General features: G+C 38.7%; 1 protein-coding gene across 15 annotated transcripts in view; it reads left to right on the forward strand.

The window, feature by feature from the left end:
- LOC122574244 (tensin-1) overlaps positions 1–19,211 on the forward strand; it is a 202,399-nt gene that overhangs the window by 127,136 nt on the left and 56,052 nt on the right. The window contains exon 1 of one of the 15 annotated variants that reach the window (XM_043741613.1): positions 8,233–8,662. The exons of the other annotated variants lie outside the window; for them this stretch is intronic. Coding sequence (XP_043597548.1) covers positions 8,600–8,662 — 63 coding nt within the window. The 5' untranslated portion in view covers positions 8,233–8,599. Of the gene's footprint in view, positions 1–8,232; positions 8,663–19,211 lie in introns of those variants that run through there. 15 annotated transcript variants of the gene reach the window in all.

The following is a 19,211-nucleotide window of genomic DNA, read 5'->3' on the forward strand; positions in this document are numbered from 1 at the left end:
TTCCACGTCCTGATCGTTTAGTGCTTGCCGAGGGTTAGAAAATAGGGTTGAGGTCGTTAAAGCGTTGACGGAACACGATGCAGCGCGCTGTTTAGCAGCTGGGTACAGGCATGTTACTTTTTTACTAGCCTTAGAGTTTTTTTTACAGAGTACATTATCGTGGGACGTCACGCTCGTTTGATGAGTTATTAGATGACAATTTTGAACGACAGTTGAGTCAAACTTAAAGCAACAAAAACGATACACGATCAAATATTTTGTAAAAATTGAAATTGTTTTATAGGAAGAAATGAATAGCAATGAATACGATATATCTTTTATAAGATATACACCAGCGATCTAATTTTATTATTATTTTAAATTGTTGCTACGTAGGTATATCAATAGCAACTTACTTTAGTCGATGAATATTTTACAAAAATGTTTTATTAAAAACTTGAAGTTGATTTTCTTTGAAATTCTTGAATTTTATATAACACGCAATGATTTCAAATTACTGGCCAGTAGTGTACGATTCGATACAAGGTACCACAGCTTAAATTTATAAAAATGAAAATATTGAGTGGTTAAATTTTATTATTAAAAATATTTGTTACATCTCTTTACTGGATTACTGTTATTATTACAATTAGGTACAATCATCTTTTATCTCGACAGATTTTTGCTCAAATAGCAAGTCTCAAAGTTAAGTTTCAACACCTTCGTCTCTACCGTTAGGGTAACATGGAACGTGGCGGATTCGCCGATACAGCGATAGAATTTCCAAAATTGATGCAGGCAAATAGGATAAGCCCTATATCGAGTAAAGGGCATCCAGAACAAAACTGCCTTGTTTCCTTTTACGCGCAACCCTTTTTGCATTTTCGATGCAATTAATCTCGCGTTGTCTCGTGTACGGGCGATCGTACGAATTTGCAGCAGACCGGCGGAAACATGCCTCGCCATTGAAGTTGTAGCATCACGCCGAGCATTAATCTTATTTAACTTAATTGCATCGCTTGCTTTGTTAGGCGAATGTTCTGCAAACACGGGCGAACAACAAAATTCTGCTCGCGTTCACGTAACAGTCGCCATAAATTTTTTCATGACATACATTGTTCGTAACAATGAAACAATAGGCCGATTAACCTATACAATTATTTTATACACCTCTATTTTATTTTTTTTTTTCTTCTTTCAAACGTTTAAGATTAATGTATGAATGGATAAATTTATTTCGCTGAAAACGCGAAAGCGAAAAACCGCGAACGATTGTGAGCATTTGCAGGCGTTCGTAGCAATACCGATATATCAAAGAAAATTCGCGTTTCGTTTACATTCGTACACGTTCGATAAAAATAAATGGTCGTATACTGCACTTTTCTATAAATCGACGAGTGTTTGCGAATAGGGTGTTGTTCGATAAACATTTGTTTGATAGGTACACCGAGCAATTTCTGTTAGAAATCTGCCTTTAGTGGGTGTCTAGTATACGAGTTGTTAATTGAATCATTCCTTAAGGAAAAACTTCTATAATTGCGGAGTTAAAAATGAACAAAGACAAATCAATTTCCATTAGGTTGATTTTAATTCTTCTATTCCTGGATATATCGAAGGACAGATAGTTTACAATTGTATTTAAGGTAAATCAGGGACAAACAGCTTATAAATTGAGCTTAATATAATAGAAGTTCGCCAATTATTCTTAATATCCACTATTTTTATTTATCTAATAGAAACTCACGTTCAGAAAAGTAGATTCGATTGAAAGAAGTTAAGTTAATCAAGCGTTAAACTTGAAACTTTGTTGCAATAAATCGAGTCCTACTGTAATTTATTTCGAAGAGGAAACGACAGGAAACGTAAAAAGACGGGAAATCACCAAATAAAGAGATTATATCCAAGAGATTAGCAACTCGAATGACAAGTTACCTCGTCTTTCTTGGCTAACAGGTTTAGAATACCACGAATTCCCAACAAAACCAAACGCAGAATAAGCATCTAAATCTTTCAAACAATCTTATACTCAAAACAACACACAAACGAATAAACTCTGCCTGCAGTATCCACTTAAAGAAAACATAACGCGCTTTCGAAAGTGCATAATCGAGCCTGTTCTCGAACTGTCCATGCTTTGAAAAGACGTTTCCCAAGCTTGGACTGTTTTCATTTCGTCACCAAGACACGAGCGGAGCAACATCTGCCCTGGCACGCGTAAACTGGATGGATTTATTTACGGTTCGAAAGGGGTAGCTGGGTTCGATCTTTGGCGACAGAAGGAAAAAGGGAAGCGGCCACTTCGACGCCAGCCACCAACCGTAATCTCGTTCAAGGCGTTCCCTCATACTATCGGCTACCTCTAACTTCCGGTTAAATTTAGACGTGCTCGCTCTCCGTTACTATGCTTCAGCAAACAAGCTGCCTCCAACTATTCGATCGGAATTTCATTTAATCTAATATATTCGCCTTCGTATTATTCATGAGCCAAAGCTGATTATACACAAAAGGGCTTAACTTCGTTTTGGGACACACCGAATTTGTAACTCTTTCTTATAACGTATGATTTTTGCACGAGTAAAATAAAAAGGTGTTAGTTTTAAAGCGCGAAGATCGATATTTTAAAAATTAGATACATGAGATTTATGCATACGTTGTAACTTCTATATACATTTGCAGATTGGTTTTGAGTTTTATCCGCGTGATCATAATGGCTTTCTCTTATCACAACGTCAGTGAAATTTCAAAATATTGGCAGAATTCTAGCAGGTCAAGCAGAGATACGAAAATTCACTAAAAATTCACCAATACAGTGACACGTGTATCGTTCGATCACTGGCCGTTATTTTGTAAAGAATACGAAGATCCGCGATAACTCTTGCGACTTTAAATTTACGTGAAACTTATCGGAACGGTATCGAAGTATACAGTGGAGAATTGGGCGAAGGCCAACAAATTGAAAAATAAATGGATTCATCGTGCGAGTGATCCTTCGTCTTGATTTAGGGATTACGGCGTCTTTAGCGAACTTGGAAGATTTGTGCGGCTTCTCCACTCGTCCTTGGTTCTCTCTTCGAACGTTTTAGCAAAGCGGACTGAGCGTTTAATCCTTGAAGTTTACTTTGTTTCCATTCGAAAGACAGTCAATGCATTATCTTATCGATGGGGGTCTGCTTTCTCTGGATAATTTATTTTTGAAAAGAAATTATGAGGTCACGTGATACTTGTCCAAAGAGGATTATACGGTGTATGATGGATTACAGTAAGATTATAGGAACATCAATGGAATAAACATCGTTTGTAATTTTGTCATTTAATTGGAAGAAAATCTCGGACAGATGTGAACAATCTTCCATTAATCTTGAACTTGTCCAATAAGATAGAAATAATTAATTTTCTAAAGGGATTCAATAAAAATTTGGATCTTGATTTATAGCTTATAAATGAGAAGATTCGACCTAATTGTAGATCAGCAAAACTTTACGTCATGTATTATTTTAGAGCGGAATTATGACAAGAACTCGACGATAGGAATTAAAGGTTCATAACCATAATATTCCAGTTATTATTTAAGAAGTATATAGATAAGCCTGAAGCTTTAATATTTAAAACTTTTGTGTAAACTTCGATATTGGATAAAGATATTCAAAAAGTCTCGTTATATTTTCGTTGCAAAGGAACGAAAGGAAAAACGATAGTTGGAAAGATTGTCCAAACTAGGATTAAGACGACTACAATGTCGCTCTTCTTTTGTTTTCAAAGATTTCGCGTCTATTACTTTTGAACGTAACATTTCAGTACGCATGTTCCTGGAATCTAGTTTCAGTTTACGGAACACTTGAGATCCAAACGTTCTCACTCGCTTCCTCAAGCATCGGTGAAAACTTCTTGGAATATGTATCGCGCGACATATACACGTCGGACTTTCGTAGCCAGAGATTCACGACGATCGGAAGTTTTATTCGTGCGTCGTCGCTCGCACTTGGATCAATGGAATTCTTTCCTGTGAACGATTTGTCATCGTGTGCCGAATCGTCTCTCCCATCGTCTGGGTCCACTCCAGTTCAAACCCTTTCCACCAAGTTTGAAACGATTCGATGTACCAAAAGTATGGCTGCGAGCGTTCTCTAAGTGCATCGAAATTTATGAACCGATGCGAGACGTCTCCGGTCCTCTCGCCACAGGCGCACACCGATCTGGCCAACGATTAATGTTTCGTTCCTCCGCTGAATTTCGCGCTGGTAGCGTGAAAAATGTTCCAGCGCCACCCTATCCGCTATTCGCGAATCTCCTCGAAATATAAACGAGCGACAAAGCATATTACTTTGAGGATCGTTTTGCATATGGATGGTCTAATTGGTCTCGAACAGTGACTTAAGATTGCTCGGTTATTCAGTGTGGCTGTCTTTTAAAACTTGGCTCGGGCGTTTTCAAAACATATTGGTCATAACGCGTTACTTAGGGTGCATCGATGTCTCAGTAATTCTCTGATAGCCATTAAAGGTTTGTTTTTACCGAGGGAGGATGAACACGGTATTTTTTAGCGACGGAATTTTCGGACTCTCAAGATCTAAGTTTTCAAGCTTTAGAATTTCATAATCTTCAAATTAACGTTTTTCAATTTGGATCAGAAAATTTTTGGATCGCCAAGTTCGTATATGTTCGAAGTTTTGATTCTTCGAGCGTTCATATATTTGAAATATCGAACTTTTAGTTTCTCAAATCTTTGGAGATCAACATTTTCACATCTTCGAAGTACTAAATTTTTTAATTCGCAAATATTTCGACAACCAAATTTTCAAACCTTCCAACCTACAAATATCATGAAATATTAACACACAGAGCACCACCTTTCGAATATCATCCATAATAGGACCGTATCATTACCTTTATCATTTCGCGCGCAATTCAAAACTGCACGGAACGAATGCAATCATCCCGGCGGGCGCGATGCGAATTTCGTTTCTCCCGTGTGACATCCATATGCATAAAAAAGATTTAAACATGTCGTAAAATATCATTCGGTCGTTTGGAGGTTTCGTTTCAATGGCAAAGGCTCACCTGGAAACCGGCTATCTTGGACGAACACGCGTCTCGGTATCTTCTAATTACGCCGGAGATTCGTGAAGTCGATAAAGAATTCAAATGGGTGGAGCGTAAAACGATTCTCCTTTTTTTCTGCCTGCCATATTTTTTCTCCCTTTCCTTTTCTGTAATCGACGTTGTTCGATACATTCATTCTCGCCGCGCACTCTCGTTTATCGTATTTTGCCAACACGATAAACAGCGTGGGTGGCGAAACACGAGCACAGTGCGTGCGCTTTTTTCTTTTTCTTTTTCTTTTTTTCTTTTTTTTGGAGGGGGAACTTAACCAACGATTATTATTATTATTATGGACGCGGGCAAACCGGCGATCGAGTTCTATTCATACAATGCCCGCAGGAAATGGGTTGAAAGTGTCGAACTGTATTATTATCGTGGTATTTGGTTCCTGTTCTCCATTGTTGCGTGTGATTTTAACCCTTGCATGTCGGGGTGAAACGTTTATCGCGTAACTGCGACGAAGTGTGGTTAATTCGATAACGCTTCGACCAATGTTCGACTGTATTTACATACGAATATATAATTAAACTTCAGTATTGCAAGTGTTTGGTAAATGACTGACGGGGTATTGCAGTAAATCAATAGATTTTAACGATTATTTATGCTAATGTCGTATGAAGTTCGTACATCAGGAGTGCGGACTTAAAAATTTGCTCGGATTGCAAATTTCCGAATATCTGAAATATCTGAAATGTTTGAATATTAATAAATTTGGAAGTTCGAAAAGTTTGTACATTTGTAGAATTAGATTTTCTTTTCCTTGCCGACTATTAAAATTATTTATTTATTTATCGAAAGCAAAGAACTATATAAATATCAAAAATGAAAAGTAACCGCTATGATATATAACAAATAAACGAATAAACGAAACAAGTCATCATTTAAATTCCACATTTTTTCAGTGATTATATTTTAATCCAAACATTCATAGTCTATCTGCAATTATAATACGATGGAAATATTTGAAAACGATACTAAAAAGATATCAACCTCTCCAATATCGACCACAGGGAGCAATTATGATTGATCGCCGATGATCGAAGATTAACAATGTAAAAACGAAGACTTGGTTAAATCACTTGGGTTGCCACAATGAAATACATTCATCTGTTCAACCGTCTCACAGAATTAAGGGGACCCATTTAATTAAATACGCGACATTAATTCTTCTTGAAGGATCGATCATCAGTTTGTTTCATTGATTATCAAGTATGACTATCAAAAAAGAAGAGGATGGTGCGTGAAGATATGTAAGGGCCAGTTTTCGTGAATTAACGAAGGCGCCGTTGATCAATTGCCAGCAATCAGAACGCGATCGAGGATCAAGGTCGACGATGACACGACACCAAGATCGAGGGAAAGATCCAGCGGATCGAGACAAATGATCTGTGGCCAGACGAACCGGTTTCGAAACGATAAAAGTGACGAAGATCGTCGGTATTGAATTCATATCGATAATCGAGACCTCTGCAAGAAGAAGCAATCATTGAAAATCCCGGCTTTGCTTTATCACCGCTCGTTCCTCGCGATCATCTTGTTTTCCTGTCTTTTTGTATTTGCATATCGTTGCAACACACGACGCGAGAGCAGTGATTCTAGATATTTTGCGTTTTTGTTCCGTATCGATAATTCACGGTACTTTCATCGTCGTAAATATTATCCTTTGCGACGATGCCATATATGATGCCGTTGGTAGGTTTAGCCGATGCTAATTAAAGTACACAGGGTTATGCAATTACAGAAATAAAACGAACATCCACAAGACGAAACGTTTCGATTTTTACAAACATAATAAACACGTTATAAATATAACTAAAATAGTAGAATATATAAAAAGAATTATCTGACCTAGTAAGAATTATAGCGAATAGTAGGCTTTGAATGTTTTACGTATTTCTGCATATTGCGTATTTTATGCATTTTGTATCTTGCTCAATCTAAATTTCGTAATTTTATTATTTAAGTAGAAAATACAGAAGTAACCCGAATATATGTTCATCGTAGATCTAATGTATCAATTACAAATTTACCATGTAATATGAATTATGATGTTCATCGTAGGTTCATTTTCCAGGAAGTTCCTCAATTGTACATAGAAGAAACAGGATTTTTAAGCTTTATTAGAATCCAGCTAATAATTTCGTGTTCTCGGTTTCTATCTTAAACGTTAATTGTCAACTTTGATACTAAAATATTAGTTTATGGGTTCTGGAAAACAAACAAATTCTTTAAACTACCGTCTATACTTTCTGCAGAGGAACAGATCCGCTATAATTGTACGAGTAAATATAATAAATTGCGAAAGAATCTGAGCAAGTCATGAGTATTTATCACCACGGGTTTTCCTCTATAAAACGGGATATAAACTGTGCTCTGTTGGAAGTTTCGATAAACACGTTTCGAGATAGTCATTTCCTGTAGAAAATTTTCAAGGTATCCCACATGCGAATTGGAAGAAAGATTGAAGAATATCGAAAATCAAATGGAGCTCGAATATCCAAGTTCTCAAGATTGCTATTCGAGAGACGGACGAAGGATAGCCACGGAAAATGCAACTTGGAATAGCCAAAATATTCAATCTCCGAAAGAGATCGTAGAAACCAATCGTTCCAACTTCGAATCGAATATTTTTAAAGTATCTTACCATGGATCACGATGGAGAAACGAAAAGCAGGAATCTTTCGACGGATGATCCAAAATTTCGTTTTAGGGTACCGTTTTATACATTCTGGTCTATTTATATTCCAAAACTGTTTATTTTACGTTTGGAAAATCGTCAGATCGACAGTTACACTTTTGAAAAATAACTTTTTACAAAGATTTATAATAATCATAGTCCTACGATGAATAATTTTACGATGTGTAAGGTAAAATCAGTCGTCGAAAGACACAGAAATAGATAAAAAATTGAAATAGCGTGCGCAGAAATTGATGGTCGTCGATTCAGTTATCAACGGGTTGACTACGAATGCGGCGAGGAAGCACGAGTCTAGTTGAGGAAGAAAGACCAGGGAGAAAGAAGTGGAGAACAAGAAGAAACTAAGCGTGGTCTTGGGGCGCCTTCGCCGGGGCACCGCGCAAGCGCATTCCGTATACCTAAACCTATACGTTCCGTGCGTGATCCGAAAGACACGAGCTCCATTCGAGTTCCGTCGGCTTTTGCCATCGAACGTGCCGCGTCCTTTCTCCGTTTCATCGTTCAGTGTCGTCATTCCCCACGTCGCCCCACTCCCCTCATTCCTCGTTATCACTTCAAAACGATACATTAAAAGAGACAAGAGAATTAGTTAAATTCATCATTCAGTCTGAATGGAATGGAATAAAATGACTGTCGTACGAAATCGTTGGCATAAGTATGCGCTTCCGGTTGTATGTTAAAGAAGCGATGATCCAATCGAGGGAACAGCGTGATCGAAAATGATGACCGTATTACGATCGTCGATCCTGGTGTCGGAGTGAGTTTCGAGTGCGCACGAAAATTGATCGTCAGTCAGTTCTTTCGTGGTTGACAGCTGTCAACATGCTGTCTACCGTTCAGTGTAACGGCGACGTGCATCAACGGAACTATCACGTCACGTACACGGTGAGTTTTTTCATAGCTGGATGAGAATTTCGCCGGTGAACCGGCTGGAAAAGTTGATCGAAGCGATGACGGGCGAATGATGGATAATTAACGACGGTTCGCCCGGCGAGCTATCCATGGAATGATGCAAGTGAAACGGATGTAACGTCGTTCTAAGAAATTCCTCTGTCGTGTAACACGCTTGAAATAGAGATTGCTTCAATAAACACACGATGCTACAAATATTCTCAACATCCTCGTCGAGTCTGGAATATCATCGTAAAAAAAGAGGAAATATCATCGTGACTCTTTTGTCGAGAAAGAATCATCGTTTCCAGCGGTTCATCGGCATTTAATTATTCGTTACGTTTATCTTCGATTGTTATATTAATAGAATATAGAGAGACCGTACGTCGTCAAGCCTGCCTTTATGTACGTAGACTCCTAAAACTGTCTAGCGCTCATTTAAATACAAACTTCAATACGATCTTTCAAAACTTTATCCGCGTTACGTATGAATACGTAAACATTTATATCGACTCGCTCGTAAAACCATCAACATTATGAAACCGTAGATTACTTGTTGACGCATTAGGGCTTCGAGATGTCATGCCTCGAGAACGCATGGTGAATTACGATATAAGTATAGCTAATAATAGCTATTTATCAAAATATTTAAATATCGAAACTCGATACGTTCCGTATTACATATTGTACTCTTTGTTTTATTACCATTCTAACAACGATCATTTTTACAATTCATCGATATTTCAAACGTTATCTCCGGCATAAACTTGTCAAGAATGTACTGAAAATATGCCGTGATCGTTCTGATATTTTCATAAAACGAACTTCCTCGCACGATTCGCGAATATGTATCGAATACGTATCGCGACCTCCCGGCGCCTTACGTTATTTATCTATTCTTGGTTCAGCTTTATCGCGGTGAACGCGTTTACCCTGGCGCGGAATTTTCAGCCGCACACGGGTTTTCACACACGCGGGAAAAAGCCATGGAGAAACGTCTGTCACTGAGAGATTAGATACCATAAACGAGTGTTGCGGGACGTCTTTTGCTATCCGCGTTGCAAGCGGTCGAACGTGCTTTGTGTCCGAGGAAGCGAGCGCATATTAAATTCCCCCGTGCCTCGAATCCCGAGAGTGCCGGTTTCGAAACTTCCCTCTTTCCTAAAGGGCGGCACGAAGATTCCGCGGAGTGACAAAAGGAAAAAGAAAGAAATATGTAAAAAAAATACGGTCACGATCGAAATATCTTTACAAGAAAAGGAAATTAGAAGTTTTAATCCGATTCGTGTATTATCTCCTGTGTGCCATAAATTCCAAAGTTTCCCTTTGAAGACTCGGTGTTTGGACGCGATTCGTCCGAAGCCCCGTTCGCAATTTGTGCCAAAGGGTATCGCCAACTCTGATCCCGGTACAAACTTCCCCCTGAACTCGGACTTTTCTCCGACCTTCGCGTTGAATCGAAGAAACACGAGTTTCCGTTTGTAGCTCTGGAAAGTTGTATTCGGCTCTTTCAGGGTGGCCGATGCAGCTCTGTGACGTGCAAAACGAGTCGACTAACAATTAACCGGAGCAGGAACGTGTCGACGCAAGATAGTTACAAGTTCTCGAACAAATTAAGCGACCAGTGCTCTCCGGCCGAGGCCGAGGCCGAGGCGAAACTCGCCGCGGAAACCGCATTACGGAAAGTAAATTATAACTTGTGCTGCTCGGTTAAATTGAATTACGAGAGACTGCCGGTGGTTTGAACTGTGTTTAAACATTCTACAATTTAGAATATAGCGTGCATTAGCGTACATTAAGCTTAATCGAAGCATGCTGTTATACATATTTATATTCGTAGCTGTTGATCGAAACGGAAAAAGAAGGATGGAACAAAGATAAGGTGGAAAGGACAGTGAGATCAGTCGCACCACACCTCGATCGATTAATTCGTGTTTCGATTTATTGATACAGCGTTTCACTAAGTGGACACGATTAGGATTTATTTTACCACGGATTATTCGACTATTACAGACAATCCTAACACGAAAGCTTGTAATACGTTGTATCGAGAACGAAATTTTACTACGTTACAGGAGTCAACATTTAATATTCCGCTGGGAAGTTAAAAAGAAAACTCGTCTTTTAATTAGCAATTTGAAAAATTCATGAGATTATTAATAAACTGGTATAAATAACCTTTTCATAGAGTTTTGATTAAAAATATTAACAAAAGTAGAACGATATATAATAATGAGATTAAAAATTCAAAGAAAATATCGAAACAATTTTGAAGACTACCTCTCATCTTCATCGTTATCCAAAAACTTCCTGGCAGTCTCTCGCTCGATATTCCTCGTGAATAAACTATGAAACAGAATTCAGCCTAACAGATTGTTCTCTTCTATTGATTTCGCTGAAAGTTTCATAATATGCAAGTACTGCCATAATTTTCCGATCAAATCTCCATTCGCAAATTAAATTTATGCAAATTTAATTTATACATTTTGCATATATTTGTTCCGAAACAAAAATTCATTGCATGAGTCGATGTCAGGAATTATTGATGAAAGCAAAGATCGGCTGACGAAACAAAATTCCAGTCGATTTTCTCACTCGAATGCCCTGGATGATTGATTTCGTAGGTCGTGATGGATCGCACGTTTCTTGACGCGTCCGCATGAAACCGCCACGAGGGAAACGCGAGAATCAGGAAGCGTCGTTGTCGCCTGCTTTTGCAAAACGTAGACGAAGGCGAAGAAGTACCGGCATCGAGTGACTCTTTCGCGGAAGTACACATGTATCATGTGAGCGCTTGTAATCCGAGAGCAGGGCGTGCGAGCGCTCGAAGGACGGAATGCGGTGGAAACGATCGGTTCACACCCGCCTGGTTGGGGTAGATCGACGAGATAATACGAGTACGATGATTTTATCAACGGTATAATTGATTAGATAAACGGTATTTGCTTGCATACCGTCGCAATGCATCACAATAATATATATCGGTTTCTAAATAAAATAAGCAGTATCGAGAAAGGAAAATCATATATGTATATAAACCGTACATTGTTTAAAACAAACAATAAGAAATCGTTATTGTGAAAAATTTTATTGCATCAACCAGGCGAACACAAGTAGACACGATCCTTTACGCTTGATAGACTATCATGTTATTGAAATTTATCTTTGAAACAATAGCTAAAAGAAGAAATTTACAGATACCAGTAACGTGTATTCTCTTTAATCAGCGTATAAGAAGTCACGAACCGATCGTTACGTCCACTTTGATATTATTTGTGTAAAGATTGTCTTGTCGTGAATGAAAGATAAAACGAAGATGAATGAAAGAATCTGCTCTGTCTCCGTCGGTAAAACGTAAGGAGCATGTGCCCTCTTTATTTGTATTCACTCTGAAACGTACTGGTACAAACATTTGGTCAACGTGTCTCATCAGTGACACTCGAAAGTCGACTGTCCACTGTATAGATACACAGATGAGCCTATAGATGTAAATTTTTAATATACATACGTACAGTGGACGTAGCGAAACCGTGTAGGAGAGGCAGACGAGCGGTTGCTGAGGATCGTGGAGGCGTTTATTTACGGTTACGAACGACAAGTTGTCGCCTGGCTGCTAATTGATGGTCCGCGGTGAACGAAAAGGAAAACGGAGGCAGGTCGGCCGCGATTTGCCTCCGTTTGTTCGGCGAATCGTGTATGCGCCTAATGTCGTGGTCGATTACTACGGTACAACAGACGGAATCGAGGAGCACCGGCGGTGAAACCAGTTTAGCACGTGTATGGTCTTGTTCGCGAGGTACCAGTTCGTTGAGTCCTCAAGTTCATCGACTTGACGCGACGTATCTGGTTCCCAATGCATGCACGCGATACACGCAATTTTATTGCACCTATTTGCTTTCGAAACTTGATTCAATAACGTCGAGAACGTTCGATCCATCGGTTCCTCTCCGATCGCAAGTCGAATAGGTCGTTTTTCAAAGAAAGAAATTTATCAAGGTGCCTCGTTTACGTCGGCTCGCGAGAGCTTCTCTTTGCCCATGGACAAGATACGAGACGTTACGATGCACGAGGAGCTTTTCATTGAAACTGCCAACTCACACGAGCTTTATATATCAGGAAGTTGATAACGGTGTTATTCAAGAAGGAGGGAATGCTTCGTCGGCGTCGATTTTTCTTCGCCCTGTCGATCAGCGTTCCCTGCCTGCAAACAGTTTATCATTTGTTAGTCGTGAAATAGAAGCGTAACGCGTATTTCGATACAAAATATTCCGTAGTTACTTGTCCACGACGACTAAAATGTTTTGCTTGCCATCGCTTAAACGCATATTCATATCGATATGGATTTATGAGATTCAGCAGCGAGGATCAGCATTAGTTTCAATTATAGAAATATTAGAAAAATTTTAATTCGATATTTTACGTATAATTGTATCTATATTCTACGCTAACTATATACTACAAATACTACAAACCATTACATATATTATAACTCAACATTGAAATATTTGTTTATCGCTACTCGTAACAGATGGCGAACGAACGATGATAATTATAAAAGAAGAAGGAAAGAGAGAAAGAGAAGCTCGAATACTCAAAGTTTATTAGGTGTTCTTCCAGTTGTAGCACGAAGTAGGCGAGCCATGTCATTTCAGCAGATTGTGACAAGCAGCAGTAAGCAATTTCTATGATTCCGCGTATACCGCGAACATGTGTGTGAACACCAGATGCCATACTAATTCATACAATCTAATCCCGCATTTTTAATCGCTCCTTGCAGTATATTTCCATGCTCGACTGGCAACCACGTCGCGAACTTTCAGAGCAAACCGATATAGCGACCATTGTTGACACAATTGCTGCCTCGAATTTAATAAGTCATCGTCGAAACAACGTCATTACCATCGTCGACAAACTGTTTGATTTATCGTTGTACTTTGAAAAGTTAATCCATTTGAGAGAGCTAGAAGTATTTTTGCTCGTTGACGTCAGTCTGTCATATAAATAGCATTTAAAAAGATTCATCGCTTCATGCGGACCTTGAACTTTGATAATAGTAATTGCAATGGTAATCGTAGAAACTTTTTATTAATTTTTTACTATTTTCAATCGAAGATAAAAATTATTTGAAACAAAAGCACGTGCAAGTGATTCGATTAGTCTCTGCATCGTAAGTTGCGAACGTGAAATAAATTCAAACACTGGATGGTCTGATCGAAGTCCATGCGAAGTAACAATCATCCGAAAAGAATTTCCACTGAGGTTAATAAAGAAACTTCTCCTTATTTTACGTTTTCTCTTCGTGATCGTACAAGATACAGCAGGTCGTACGTTACGAGGAAGAAAATTTCGATATTTGGCCAGAGTCCAAGAGTGGAGTCGGAACTGGCATCGCGAATGATTCGGTCACGGGCATCGAGTTGGTTACTTATGAACATTTCTCGTTGCTCCTGACCAGTTTTCATGAGTAATCTAATCTGAAATCTTGGAAATCATTTATTCAAAAACTACGGATTGGTCTCCATTTTCAGCAGCTCTGGTTTCTCCAAGTTCTCGTCCAAAGTTTTACTCCGATATCGTTCTGCTCTCGTTGACAAGTACAATTTATGTTTATTTCTGCATTAACAAAAATTAACAAAATGGAAAGTAAGGCTAGTTGGTAATTGAGAGGAATGTCTAGGATAGCGTTAGTTCAACGATGATGTGTCAGACGGTTTAATAAAACGAGTAACGTATCGTACAGAGCAATCAACGAATCGAGTTTCTAAGCAATTTAGAGAAGTGAACCGAAATTCTTGACACATTTATTCTATTATAAGATGGTCACTCCTGTAAACAATTTCTATCTACAATAATATACATTTTCAGATTGATTTCTAATACTACCAATATAACATTGACAGCCGTATTTCATTGTTAAAGATATTTCAAAATGTTTTATATCACATATATACGGTATATACATCAAAGTTTTCTATGATCAATGTCAAAATACTTTGGCGTGCCACTGTAGTTGCTTGGTATTTACGAATCCTGGTGTAAAGATCAAACTAGCAACGTTTTTTTCGTTTTTTCAAACGACTCTCGAAGTACGGACGAATAAAGTAATTTGTCACGCGTTCATAAATTTCTAAGACGATGATCGTGTCCAATGTGGAGATCGAGAAGAGGGTAGAACCGGCTGGTTCACGCGAGGGGTCATGGGTCAAAGATAAAGCGACGCTTCTTCAGATAAAATGCGTGCTTCCTCCGAGTTCTCTACGATCTCTATCGGGTATTATATTGCGCTTACGATGATCATAGGTTTACGTAAACTCGCGGAGGCCGCGCGACAAAGAAAGGGAAAAAGAACGAAGAAAAAAAGAAGAAGAGGTAAAGAATTCGCTTTCTTCTTCGGATGTTTGCATGTATAAATCGCGATGTACGCGAATGGATATTTATAACGATGAACGAGAAGGTTGTCACTTCCTGTGAGGTCATAGGAGAACTCGTCGCGAGCGGTCTTAGAAAGAAAAAGTGTTTACTCGTTCGCGTAAAAAGCAACAGTTGCGTAAGTATCGGTCATTAGGTGGACGAGAACATGTATGTATGAGTGTCGTACTCATGGCAGAAGGCTTCCTGTCTCGAGTCAAGGATGCGGCCAATGTTGTACCTATTGTTTCCTTTATGCATTCGTTGCGAGTTTCGAATACCTTATCTTTAATAAAGCATGTGTCTATCACTGATGGATTACTTTTAAATTTTCCAATTTTTCAATATTCATATTTGCAAATTTCCAAATGTTTTAAATATTCCGATTTCCGAATTTTCAAATTCTCGGATATTCAGATTTTCAGACTTCCAAATATCGTAATTTTTAAATTCTTGTTCAGTCCAATTTTTATTAAACTAAAACTTCGCTGTGTAGAAAAGGAAAAGGAAAGTAGAAATACCTGGCACCTCCAACTTTCAAAGGCTGGGATATTAGGTAATTATGACTCGCAAGAATCTTTTCAAAGTAGACGACACGAGCAGGAATTTTACTTTGCTTGCAAACGGATACAAACTAGACAGTTTCGAATTAAATATCAAGAGATGGCGCACGAGAATTTCACACGGTTCGATAATCTTCAAATATCTCGGAAGCCTATCGCCAACAATTTTCATCATACAATTTCGCAATAATTTATCCATTAATGCAACGCGACGTGACTTCGCCGATCGTCAATGTTATTTTGACTCTTTCATCATGGTACCGGTCACGACTATGTCGAAGTGAGAGCTGATTCCTCCGCAGCTGTGCTCTCGTTGACTGTTCGACGTGATTCTCAATCGTAATGCGCGGTTTGTTGCGGGGCATAAGTCAATTAAGCCGGTATTAGCCAATCGGGTGTCTTTCCGCCGAAGCAGCTTGCCTTCTCGTTGATTATTTCGTTCGTTACGTTGCACGAGATACAGACAGTATCACGTTTACTTATAACACATTCTTCTAATCGTATCTTCGATATTTCTGGTCAAAACTCTCCATATATTCAATAGAAAATGTCAATGACAAACAACCGTTTTCCATAAATAACTTTTTCTAATCACACGTGCATACAATCAATTACATTTATTATTGAAATGCCAGTGCTTGCATTAGCGTTGAAAGATTTTCTGTCAGTCTAGAAGGATCTTTTTAACCTAACTTATAATACAGAAATAAAAAATCTAAAGATGAGAAATTTGCCAAGTAGCGAAATGGTTTCAGAAGTGAGTTTAATCTCGTTATGATATTCTGTTAATAGATAGGTGTGAATGAAATTTTGATGGATGAAATTACAGTTTGATTTATGTGTAATTTTGTAATTAAAATGGATCTTGTTAAAAATAAGTAAGTGTCTTGATACTTTTGAACGATTGACATTTTGAAAAATTCTATGTCTATTGCGTTTGAATGACATGTCTTTGTCACGCGTGACTAAATTTAAATTACATTTGTTGACGTGGCTGATTAGCATCGAACAAGGTTGGACGTCGTCACGAAAGAAACACACTCGAGACTCTCGAATTTAATATGCGAATTTCCTGGCGAGGATTTGCATTTTTTAAAGTTTCATCTGCTTTCAAGCTGGCGACAGGGACCAAAAGCGTTTCCAATTCTCGAAACCCGAGCCGCCAGCTAAGCAATCTGACTGGCGACGACGTCCGCTGTATTGCCTATTCTTCGTATTAAAATATCGTTGCTGTATAGAGGTTCGCCAACTGTTACGTGTAAAAACGCACGATACTTTTGCTCACACGAATACGGATCTTACTTAATTTCTTCTCTTCCATGTGTCCTTTTCTCGCCTGTCATTTCCATTAAGAAACAAGTTTCAACTTTGTAAAGCAATCAAAAATATACTCTGTCCTTAATTTATTTCCTTGGAATCGGACTGCGTTCCTTCCAAAGAATTTTATCTTTAATCTGTCTTTAAATACTTTTCATTTAAATTGTAGTCCGTAGCTGAATGTTTTTTTACGGTACACAACAGATTACAATATTCAAGGTTTTTCTTCTGCATAATGTATATCCGCTTCTGGGAATTTAGATGTAAAATTTGCCGGCTGATTTATCGGTTTCTCGGCTCCAAAGGCTTAGCACGAAGCACGAAAACATTGCCAGGCAAGTTTATAGAATCACATGGTTATTTAACCCTCGAGTTGGTATTTTCGTGGCTACCACTTAAATTATCGATACCGTGAATCTGAATTACTACGTTTCGCATCTTTATTCGCGCCACTCGCTGGACAAGGACACCCGTCTATTTATCCCAGCTATCTAGTCCTGGTAAAACGTGTTCTACCCGCGAAAGCCTATGGACTAGTTAAAGTGATTTATCGCTTCGTAAAATATTCTTCATGTCCGCCGTGCTCGAGCAGAAACAGCCAGTGACCAATTTAATTTCAATTCGTGCTAAATGTCTTCGAGCGGTCAAGAAAAATTGCGCCATTGTTCTACGCAGAGTGTTATTGAGAATACCTAAAATGCCATTTAGTCAGTGTCGAACCGAGAAATATTACTCCTGTCGCTGAATTTAGTCTCTATTTATCGGCATTTTTGTTGCCGCATAAAATATTGGAAGACGTTTCTTCAGAAGTCATTCAATATTTTATGGTTTCGCTATAACGTGGAACGCGATAAAATTTTAATCGAATCTGCCAGATCTAAAACACATATCGATCTACCGCGACAAAAGTAACGGTATAAGATGCATTCCACGTATTATTAATTTTGTGGAAGTTTAAAATGAATCAGACCAGCTGAAAATCGAACAACATCAAGTTTTAATAGAAATTTCTGTTTCGGAACAATATTGAAATTTTACAACATTATTACTTACTTGGAATGGTGGCAATTAAATTTTAAGACACTTAAAACGTCTAGTTGAATTATTTTAAAACATTTCCATTGGAAAATATCCGAATTTCTTGAAATTACCACGCGAAATATAAATCTCCCCTTGGTTTTCAAGAAATTATTAAATTGAATTTCTTTGAAATAAACTTTCCTCGTATTTAATCTACCTCTAACTTATTTATTCCTTAAAAGCAGGAGACAGAAATATAGACCCAAACATCTCGAAATATTTTAAATTCAATTTCCTTATATTTTTTATTTCCCGCGCAAAAAACGAACTTTCTCTCCATTTAATATTCCACTAACTGAATTATCCCATAGAAAGCAAAAAAAAAAAAAAAGAAAAACTGGAGAGACGAAACGTAAATACATGTGACAAAGTTGTTAAACTATATTTTTTTCAAATTATCGTCTCAGAAACAAACTCCGTTCAATCTACTAACTCACTTATCTCTTCGGAAACGAAAATACACAGTGTAATCCAAACCCTTCAAAAAGCCTGTTAAACGCTATTTTTTTAAATAATCCCGCGGAAAACGCGTTAAACCACTAACCCCATTTCCTCCTTAGAAAAGCACCAGATAAAGAATCCACAATGTAAGAAGCAACACTGCGAACACGAGGAGAGACGGCAAGCCGTAAGTTCGCAAAGGTGGCATCGTGTTACACGGGCGTGCGACAATTTCGCGGGGTAATTATATTTACAGGGAGTGGCACTCGACCTATAACCGAACTCTCCTCGTCCCTTTTTCCCTTGTGCCGCGCACAACTCGTGCAATCCTGTAGAACCCGCGGCGCAGGACCAGGCCTGCGTGCAAACTCGGGACGCTGCTTGCCATCTCCATGGTTACGTGTAGCGTTCTCTCGCCCCGCGACCCTCTTCAAGCCCCCTTAAACGTTCTCCGTAGCCGAGATGCAGGGTTTCATCCCTCTGTGCGGCCGCAGCGCCGGGGCGGCTCCCGTGCGGCGCAGACGTTCGTGCCGGTTGACCCAGGTCGCGTGATCCTCGCTCGTCCACAGCACCCAGAAGCTTTCTTACGACAGTTTTTCACTGACTACTCGAGTGTCGTCCCTTCGTAAGCCCGTTTGGGCTACAAGAAACGAAAGGGGAAGGATTTACCGGTGATTGTACAGAAATTTCCCGGCGAGAAACTGCTTGTCAAGAATACATAGAGGATCGTGATA

The sequence above is a fragment of the Bombus pyrosoma genome, linkage group LG13, assembly GCF_014825855.1.
Source record: "Bombus pyrosoma isolate SC7728 linkage group LG13, ASM1482585v1, whole genome shotgun sequence".
In the NCBI taxonomy this organism is placed as follows: Eukaryota; Metazoa; Arthropoda; class Insecta; order Hymenoptera; family Apidae; genus Bombus; species Bombus pyrosoma.